The 10,013-nt window shown below is 44.3% G+C and overlaps 1 protein-coding gene across 1 annotated transcript; it reads right to left on the bottom strand.

Moving 5' to 3' along the window:
* Window positions 1-642: 642 nt before the first annotated feature.
* On the bottom strand, window positions 643-4,891 carry LOC121395455 (52 kDa repressor of the inhibitor of the protein kinase-like). Its single transcript, XM_041569012.1, has 2 exons — window positions 4,626-4,891; window positions 643-2,464 (listed from the first exon to the last, which is right to left on the bottom strand). Exon 2 carries the CDS (start codon window positions 2,438-2,440, stop codon window positions 1,154-1,156), a length of 1,287 nt encoding a protein of 428 aa, XP_041424946.1. The 5' UTR covers window positions 2,441-2,464; window positions 4,626-4,891; the 3' UTR covers window positions 643-1,153.
* Window positions 4,892-10,013: the final 5,122 nt, after the last annotated feature.

Consider the following 10,013-nt stretch of genomic DNA (forward strand, 5'->3'; position numbering starts at 1 on the left):
ACGGGAGGAAGATGGATGTCCCGGAAGGAGCCATTTTCTGCTCATGTGCAGGGCCGCCATCAGAAATCACGGGGCCCCACACAACAAAATTTTCGGGGCCCCCCCTCACGACACCTCCCCTAACACGCCCCTAACCACGCCCTCATCTTAACCACGCCCCCCCACCACAAAGGTCACATGGACACATTCACAAACCGCAAATAAAATCATTTTGGCAAAAGGGTTATTAAGCCTGCCACCACATCAAGGTAGACTCTTTAAGCAGGTACCTGCTCTAACCTAAATTGCACTTTGTTTTACAATTATTATATGTTTAAATTGTACCAATAAGAGCCATTTTGTTTAACCCCTTGGTCAAAAAACAACCAGTCCTAATAAGGACAATGGAAGATTGAAATGTGCCCATCTATCTAGCATGTCTAATGTATACACACATTTATTGTATAATGCATTTTATGTATACATTAAAAAAAACTGAAACCTAACCACTGGACAATTATACAGTGCAATGGCACTGTGATTGAAAACATATAGGCCATCAATAATAACTTTGATTAGTATAAATAAACAGATATACACCATATTTTTATAATAAACAAAATTACTTTTATTAATATGAATAAATAAAGAACATAAGATATAAAACTATTTTTACAATAAAAATAAGAACTTTTATTAGTATGAACTGTTCAGAAGTATAAATAGAAACCTAGTTGTACATGATTCATGATCTAACCACTGGATGATTATAAAGTGCATTGGCAGTTTGTGATTGTTTGTAAACATATAGGCCTTATATAACTTATTTTTATAGCAAACAAAATAACTACTTTTATTTGTATGAATAAATAAGATATAAAACTATTTTTACAATAAAAAATAAGAATTTTTATTAGTATGAATAAATAACATTTAACTTTTTAGAAGTATAAATAGAAACCTAGTGGTACGCGATATAAAACTATTTTTACAATAAAAAATTAAGAACTTTTATTAGTATGAATAAATAACATTTAGAAGTATAAATAGAAATCTAGTGGTACATGATTGATGAAGTAACCAGGATACTCAAAAAGATATGACTGAAAGTGTCAAGTGCTTTGTAAAACCATGTTCTCCTGAAGCTTATTGCAAATAGTGATATACACAGGGCTCAAAGTCTCCTCACTTTACTGCTTGCAAAATCTTTGATAAGTTCTTTGAAATCCAGGTGATTTGCAAGTTCGTGTTCAATAGAAAGCATTGCCAGGCTATTCAGTCTCTGTTCACTCATTGTTGACCGTAGATAGTTTTTAATCAAGGACAGTTTGCTGAACGCTCTCTCTCCTTCAGCCACTGACAGAGGAAGTGTGATGAAGATACGAAGGGCAACACACACCTGTCCAAATATGCCTTCAAGCTGCAGGTCATAGATACAATTTAATAATTCCAGTTGACCAAGAGACCCTTCAAATGTTTCATTGTAGACCTTACGAAGATGTTGTAACTCATCCAGTAACGAGTCTGTAAGATCTTGAGGGTATTTGGCAACCAGCAACTTGGTGGATGCTTCTAGATCTTCATTTGTTAGCTTCCTCAACTTCAATATTGGAGCAAATAAATTGCATATTTCTTCCATTGATTTAAATCTCTGATCTAGGTCAGAAATGATAGTGTCCAGGGTCACGAGAAAAACATTGACTTTAAAAACAGCTTCAGGATCTTCCAGTTGACCAGGAGTTTGTGACTTCTTTCGGCGAATCTGTTGTGTGTTCATAAGTTCAGCCGGAATCTCCATGCCATCAGCAACCAATCTAGCCTCTGAGAGTAGAGCAGGCCACTTTTCTCTAAGAGATTTCATTTCTTCTGCCAATGCTCTTATATTTGCGGCTCCAATCTCCATGGAAACTGACCGTGCCTGCAGAATTTTGTTCCTCTCATCAAAACACTGTAGAACTTTTAGCCAAAAAGTTGCAAGTAGAATTGCACGGAAAGAAGAAAAATAATTATACAGCCCCACAGCTTCTGACTGTGCATCACTTGTAAGCCTTCTAGAGGAAATTATCTTCTCAAGTGCTTGGAGAATGCTTGGCAGCTTCTTAGCGACAGGCCGAATTGCTTCAACTCTTGAACTCCATCTAGTGTCACTTAGACCATGCAGTGAACCAGCAATTTCCTCAGTTAGGGTATGCCACCTCTCAGGACTGTTGCTAAACAGGACGTACAATCTATTCACACTTCCAAAAAATGTCTTCACTTCAGGACAGCTGGATGCTGCATGCACGCCAACAAGGTTTAAAGAGTGTGCAGCACAGGGGCAAAAAATGGCTTGTGGATACTTCTCCAGGATTCTGGATTTTACTCCTTTAATTCTTCCAGCCATGTTGGCTCCGTTATCATACCCTTGCCCTCTGCAATCTTTGAGGTCGATGTTGTGCTCACGCAATCTTGATGTTAGCATCTCAGCAATTTCCTCACCAGTCTTCTGAAAAAAATCAAAAAATTCAAGAAATCTCTCTTGAATGCACCACTTACCTGTCTGTGAACATCTGTGCACATAACGTAAAACGATGACATTCTGCTCAGTATGGGAAATATCTGGGGAAGCATCGCATATCACTGTAAATAGATAGCCTCTTGCCTTTCGGAAAGTATTGCATTGAGAACATGCCGTCCACACAGATTGATGAATTCATTCTGGGTTCCCCATGATAAATAATGAGCTGGAAGTTTTTTCCCTTTTTCTTGGCTTCTCTTCACTTTGTCTAGGTGCTCCTTTAGGACAGCATCATAATGGGCAATGAGCTCTAGGATACCGAGAAAATTCCCATTCTGAATGTCTCCAACTCTTTGCGAACTCCCTCTGAATGCCAAATTTCTTGAAGCAAGAAACAGAGTTACATCAAGAAGCCTCTCCAGGAGCACAGTGAATTTCTCTGCTTCCACTGCCAAAGTTCTTTGAATGTCATGGTCTACACCCTGTCCACCAACAGATTTCTGAAGGCATCGCCAGCTCCAGTAGTTCTTCCTGTGCTGTGCTGAATGTTCATGCTCTGGCAATTTTTTGTACAATTTGTGCCACTTTGACTTCAGTGGATCATACCCTTCCTTTCTGCAAAGAGAACTTCCTGTTTTATTGGCAGAGTCTGTTGAAAAAGCAAGGCAAGTTGTACAGTACAAGACTTTCTTGCTGTCGCTCCATCTTAGCCAATCCCTTAGAATCTTTTCACGTCCATTCGGTGATTTTGAATACAAGTGGAATTCACTAAAGGCCTGGCCGTCACAATCCTTGGGCAAAGACTGTACAGTTTTCAAGAGATCTTGTTCACTCATCAATCCAGCAAGAACGATGTACTCTCTAGATTTACCTCTCAGAGTGTCTGGCCATAATGCTGGGTCTTTCCAGTTAACACCTGATAAACCTTCATGACTTTCAAATGCCTCACTCAAGAAATCTTCAGAGGCATTGATGCTTGACAGACTGCATGACCTATATTCTTCCATCAGCGTGTCATTGTTAACAGCAGACATGTTGCAGGAAGCATTCTCTTCGATTTCTGTGGTGGGCAAGGAGATGTCACATGAAGGCAAAATGCAATTCTCGCTGCAGGAAACTGGCTCCTCTTGGACATTGTTTAAAGATGTGCTGACAATTGGCCCAATGACTTTGCCAGCATCCATACGATCTTCTCTTGCATCTTGACTGCCACTGTTAGATTTTTTAAAGTATTGGAGCAATGGTTTCTTGTTTTTGATTTTTTCATCTTCATGCTCTCGCCCTCGCTTCTCCTTTCGTTTCTGAGATCCAGACTTATGCTGATACATTCTTGTAGCTGTGATGAAGGCCCTTTAAAATCTTACCTTTTTTTATGCAAGGTGAATAAGATGGAGCCCACTTGTTACAAAGTGTAAACAAAATACCTCTTGACAAAAAAAGTTAAGCACAGATTATGGACACAAGGGCAATTACAAAAACAGCAGATAAAGTGCAAAATGTAAAAAGTGCAAACTGAAAAATAGTGCAAACCGATGCAAACGTATCACACTACGGACCAAAATCCTAGCAAAATTACCAAAACCCAAGGCAAAAATTAAGTAATACAAATAAACACAAGTGCAAAAGTATCAATGTATCACACTAGGGACCAAAATCCTAGCAAAAGTACCAAAGCCCACGACAAAATAAATAAAGTGCAAGTTTTCAAAAAAATAAAGCTCTACAGTAAACCCACAGCAGAAAAAGTTAAAATAATAAAAAAAAACAGCTAAGCACAAGGCACCACAAAGCAGCTAGGCCTGTAAATGCAAAACCTATATATATTTATATACAAAAAAAAAAACTGTAAAGATGATGGCAAGCAAAGTAAAAGTCCTATGAAATGTCAGAAAAACCCAAAGTGCAAATAAATCTACATTATAGGACAAAAAGAAGGTATTGGAACCAGTATAAAAATAATGCTAATAAATCTCAAGCACACAACTAACAAAACACGTAAAGTGCAGAACTATACAAAAAGGAAACACCACCAAAACAACTAAAGAGAACAGCTGATACAATGACCACAACGACACAGAGATAATAAACTTTTATTAATAAAGTCAAGTGACAACAGATGTAAAACAACAACAGCAAGTGCAATACTTACCTGTTGTCTTCACCTCCGTTCAGCAGGAGGGCTTCAAGGCTGAGAATGACGTCATGCAAACAGCTGAGCCACTCCTGCTAAATACCAACAGTTCCTGTTCTTTTGCAGCTGTGATACAGTTTAGCTGTTTAAAAAAGGAAGGGAGAAAAAAGAATTCACATTATGTCTCAGAACTAAAAAAAATTGGTGGCCAAGAGTTTCATAACAGGATTAAAAAAAACAATTGGTGACTGGGAGACTTCTGACAGGACTAAAAAAGAAAAAAACAATAAGTGTTCAGGAGTTTCACAACAGTGATTAAAAAAACAATTGGTGACTGGAAGACTTCTTCCAGTATCAAAAAAGAAAAAACAATAAGTGTCGAGGAGTTTCATAACAAAAAACAATAAGTGTCGAGGAGTTTCACAACAGTGATTAAAAAACAATTGGTGACTGGAAGACTTCTTCCAGTATCAAAAAAGAAAAAACAATAAGTGTCGAGGAGTTTCATAACAAAAAACAATAAGCGTCGAGGAGTTTCACAACAGTGATTAAAAAACAATTGGTGACTGGAAGACTTCTTCCAGTATCAAAAAAGAAAAAACAATAAGTGTCGAGGAGTTTCATAACAAAAAACAATAAGTGTTCAGGAGTTTCACAACAGTGATTAAAAAACAATTGGTGACTGGAAGACCTTTTACAAGACCAAGAAAAATAACTAGTGACCAGGGCTCCTACTAAAGTTACATAAAAACACAATTCAGGGGAATACCAGAGCTAGATTGGCAGCCATGTGTCACAAAAAAAAAAACACTACTGCAAGTCAGGGGCCCTGCATGGGGATCAGGGGGCCCATTGGGGGATATGGGGCCCGGCCATGGGGATTCAGGGGCCCTCATTGAGGGTTCAGGGGCCTGCATTGGTGGGATATGGGGCCCGGCATGGGGATTCAGGGGCCCTCACTGGTGTCTCAGGGGCCCTGCATTGGTGGCTCAGGGGCAGTATGGGGTTCAGGGGTCCGCATTGGCAGCCAGGGTCACAAAAAAAAAAAAAACACTGCTGACCAGGCCCTCTGCAAATCAGGGGCCCATTGGGGGATTCAGGGGCCCTCATTGGTGTCTCAGGGGCCCTGCATTGGTGGCTCAGGGGCAGTATGGGGGTTCAGGGGCCTGCATTGGCAGCCAGGGTCACAAAAAAAAAACACTGCTGACCAGGCCCTCTGCAAATCAGGGGCCCTGCATGGGGATCAGGGGGCCCATTGGGGGATATGGGCCTGGCATGGGGATTCAGGGGCCCTCATTGAGGGTTCAGGGGCCCTGCATTGGTGTCACAGGGGCAGTATGGGGTTCAGGGGCCCTGCATTGGTGGCTCAGGGCAGGGCCCTGCATTGGTGGCTCAGGGCAGGGCCCTGCATTGGTGGCTCAGGGCAGGGCCCTGCATTGGTGGCTCAGGGCAGGGCCCTGCATTGGTGGCTCAGGGCAGGGCCCTGCATTGGTGGCTCAGGGCAGGGCCCTGCATTGGTGGCTCAGGGCAGGGCCCTGCATTGGTGGCTCAGGGCAGGGCCCTGTATTGGTGGCTCAGGGCAGGGCCCTGCATTGGTGGCTCAGTATGGGGTTGGTGGCTCAGGGGCAGTATGGGGTTGGTGGCTCAGGGGCAGTATGGGGTTGGTGGCTCAGGGGCAGTATGGGGCCCTGCATTGGTGGCTCAGGGGCAGTATGGGGCTCAGGGGCAGTATGGGGTTGGTGGCTCAGGGGCAGTATGGGGCTCAGGGGCAGTATGGGGCCCTGCATTGGTGGCTCAGGGGCCCGCATTGGTGGCTCAGGGGCCCGCATTGGTGGCTCAGGGGCCCTGCATTGGTGGCTCAGCGGCAGTATGGGGCTCAGGGGCCCGCATTGGTGGCTCAGGGGTTACATTGGTGGCTCAGGGGTTACATTGGTGGTTCAGGGGACTTACCTGCTTGTGCTGGCGTCTTCTTCTTCCTCCAGGAGGGTCTTCTTCGCCGTCTTCGCCGTCCGTTCGCCGTCTCCAGGAAGCACGTCCTCCTCCAGCGACGTCCTCGATCTTCTGACTGCAGGCGGCAGTCGGCGGCGGCTTAAATAGAGTTGCGCCCGTGCGTACTGACGTCACGCGTACGCACGGGACGCAGCTCAGTGGAGAAAAATGCAGGGCAGAGTTAGGTCGCGGCCGGGCCCCCTGGAAGCGGGGAAATCCACCGGGCCCGGGAGGACTGTCCCCCCAGTGACCCCCTGATGGCGGCCCTGCTCATGTGTGATCCCGGATCATGGATCTGGAAGAGGAGAATCTGGAGGATGGATTCTTCTGATGTTTGCTACAGCTCTTCTATGGACTCCTGCAGAGTGAGATGCCTAGAGTGCTGCTTGCTTGTTTTTTTGTGGCTGGAAGGACTGCTGGACTAAGTGGGTTCTAATTCAGGACTATTGATCTCCACCACAACTCTTCTGCCTTGTTTCTGCACTTCAAGGATGACCTGTGTGGACCCTTGGGAGGAAAGAAAGTTTTTGGTGTATAATAAAGTTGACCAACTGCAACTGTTATTATTTAATGTTGATACAGTATTGTGTATGCTGTGTGTTTCCTTTGCAGTGACCATTGTTACCAGGAATGCCTTAGGAGAGGATACCAGAAGCGGATGTGATGGTACTGTAAGTTGAAATGTTGGGGATTGTTAAACCATTGTTAGGAGAAATGGTTTTTTTTTCCCCGGGTGAATGAAGGGCCCTATAGGGATACAGGCCCTATAGAGTTAATCTTTTCACCATTTCCTTGGATTATTGGGTAGAATCCCTGTTACAAAATAACCTTTACAGTGATAGGCTGAGAGATTTGATGACACTGCTCTGACACACTCCTATATAGTGTGTGCAGGGAGTGGCCACTTCCTCTTTCGCCTCTGGATGCTGATCCAGCTGGATGTGCTCAGGGGGACTGAGTGCAATAGGCCCAGAAGAAGGCATGTGTCCAAGTCGGGGACCAGGCAACCCCGTGAATGAGGAACAGATATACCAGGGCAGACTTGTCATAGTCTCTCTAGGAGAGAAAGGCAGATAGGATAGAGAGAAAGAGCAGCTGAGCTCCAACAAGGATTTAAAGAAAGGGAGTAGCTTCCCAGAGGCTCTGTGTGTTGCCTCCAGTCAGGGACCTCAGTGAAGAGGGACTGTAGGGTAGAAGCTGCTTTCCTGACAACTTCCAATAGGGAAAGGTTGTACTGCAATTGCCTATGCACTCTCTGTGTGAGCCTGCCTTTGATCTGTGTGAACTCTCAATATGCTGTTTTCCTCAAATCCTGCGTGAGTACTGAAACCTGTGGTCATTTGCCCTTTTTGGCATAATAAACTGTTCCTGATTGTTAAGAACCTCCTGGCGCCCATCCCCTGGGGGGGGTGTAGTTGCACTACACCATAGAGGGAACACTTCCACTTAGCGAAGGCCCTGCCCTGGGTGTAAGTCACGTGTAACCCATGCTCTAGTGTTCTAGCTGGTGAATTAACCCCGAGTGGCCCAAATAGGTGTTACATATGCAAGGCCACAAGGTCATTTAATTCAATATATTATATCATTACTATCACATGTAAAACATCCCATGATATTGTGCTTAGAACCTTTTTGTGGCTGCATTACATTATTGCCCGGTATAATGTCGTTGCAATGACTGCAATTCCTACAAGGAAAGGTGCCATTAGAGTGTTATTTAGAATGTAAGTTACCACCTTGTTGTTTACGGGTCCTCGGTTTGATGAGATCACCAATATTTTTCCCACGTCTATATGAAAACAGGGGAGATGGTGGAACAAGTGGCCATATTTGTGATCATTACTCAAAATACCCCAATATTTTAGAATTGTGTTCCGACATGCTTTTGAATTGCTGTCATAATCTGATATACCGTATATACTCGAGTGTAAGCCGAGTTTTTCAGCACCCAAAATAAGATGAAAAAAATCTGCTTCGGCTTATACTCGGGTCAGTTAAAAAAATTACCTATCTGATTGATGCGTGTGCCTCTTCCCTGCTGATAGCTGCGCTTCTGACCTGCAGCTAGAACTCCTTGCTGTCCTGGATGCCATTTAACTTTGTAAATCCACAGTCCCGACCAGAGTAATGATGCACAGCTTGAAATCTATGGCGCATGTGAGCTGTGGGATACTGCAGGGCACTTGGCAGTTGCGCACTTCCTGATGGATTTTGGGTAGCCAATGAAAAAAGGCCTTTATCCCTGTCCAATCGGATGCTCAGAAGCTGTGTGTTTACGGATTCACCATGTGACATACCGTAATTACTGTAGTCAGGCAAAGTTCTGTAGCGTTCAGAGAGGGTAAGAGGTGTACGAATCCTTTCTCCTGAGTTCTCTCTCTTTCTGAGCTCATAAGTGTGGATGTGATCATTCCCACCTGTCAGTGATTTTATTTATTACTGTACTTAAAGCTTTTTTTGCCTGCACACGACGCTCCCCTCCCTAATCCCCACGCACTGTACAGTAAAGGAGAGAGAGAGACGGCTGACCGTCCCAGGTTGGGTGACTCTCCCACATTCCCACTGTGAATGCAGGCTCAGAGGTACAGGCGGCGATCACATTTATTTACAGGGTAGGGCACTTTCCTCCCTCCCTCACTAGCTGTTCTCTCAGCAATAAGGGTCTGCAGGTATTGTAAATCATATGTCCGCCCCCCCCCCAGCCGGCAGGACCCGTCCTGCTCTCTCTCACTGCTCTGCCTGTCTCCTGTGGTGAACTCCCTTTCAGTCACATCAAAACTGACTGCGGACATCAAGGTAGCGAGTCACTCAGAGTGTGTTTGAGTGTGCAGCCACAAGTAGTTATAATAGTTCCAGTAGATAACAGGAGGCCTCCTATCATAACTCCTACAGTTAAGAGCTTAGCAAGAAGTAAAGGGCAGGTAGCATGGAGATTGGGCAGCATGCCCATGGCTCAGGTTTCTCTCTGCATCAGCAAATAGGGGCAAGGGGGGTGGGCACAGTACTTTTACTTTGCTCTGCCATCCTGCAGCCCTGGTAGCACTATTTTCCCCATCGCACAAAAGTCATAGTACAGCAGAGCACATCATAACATTACTGAAATAATTGGCTGCACTCCCCCCTTAGCTATCTGTATAACAGAACATTCTGTCCCAGTGGCTGTACAGATCCTATCTGATCCCCATTGTAATCAGCAGTCCTGTCCTGCTTTATGGCAGCTGAGATTCCAGCTATCTGTATAACAGAACATTCTGTCCCAGTGGCTGCACAGATCCTATCTGATCCTCGTAGGGAGCAGACGTGTTTGGAGAGAGCTCGTGATTTTGAGAGAGAACTTGTGATTTTGACTTACCCAGGCCCTTCTGGGTCTGGGGAGGTTGATTTCTCACCTGTTTTTGCGGCTTTATAGCCTTTACT

This window comes from Xenopus laevis, chromosome 7L (genome assembly GCF_017654675.1).
Source record: "Xenopus laevis strain J_2021 chromosome 7L, Xenopus_laevis_v10.1, whole genome shotgun sequence".
In the NCBI taxonomy this organism is placed as follows: domain Eukaryota; kingdom Metazoa; phylum Chordata; class Amphibia; order Anura; family Pipidae; genus Xenopus; species Xenopus laevis.

Bases quoted from the DNA above. Each gene is read 5' to 3' on its own strand.
- LOC121395455 (XM_041569012.1), bottom strand. From the start codon at position 2,440: ATGCTAACATCAAGATTGCGTGAGCACAACATCGACCTCAAAGATTGC.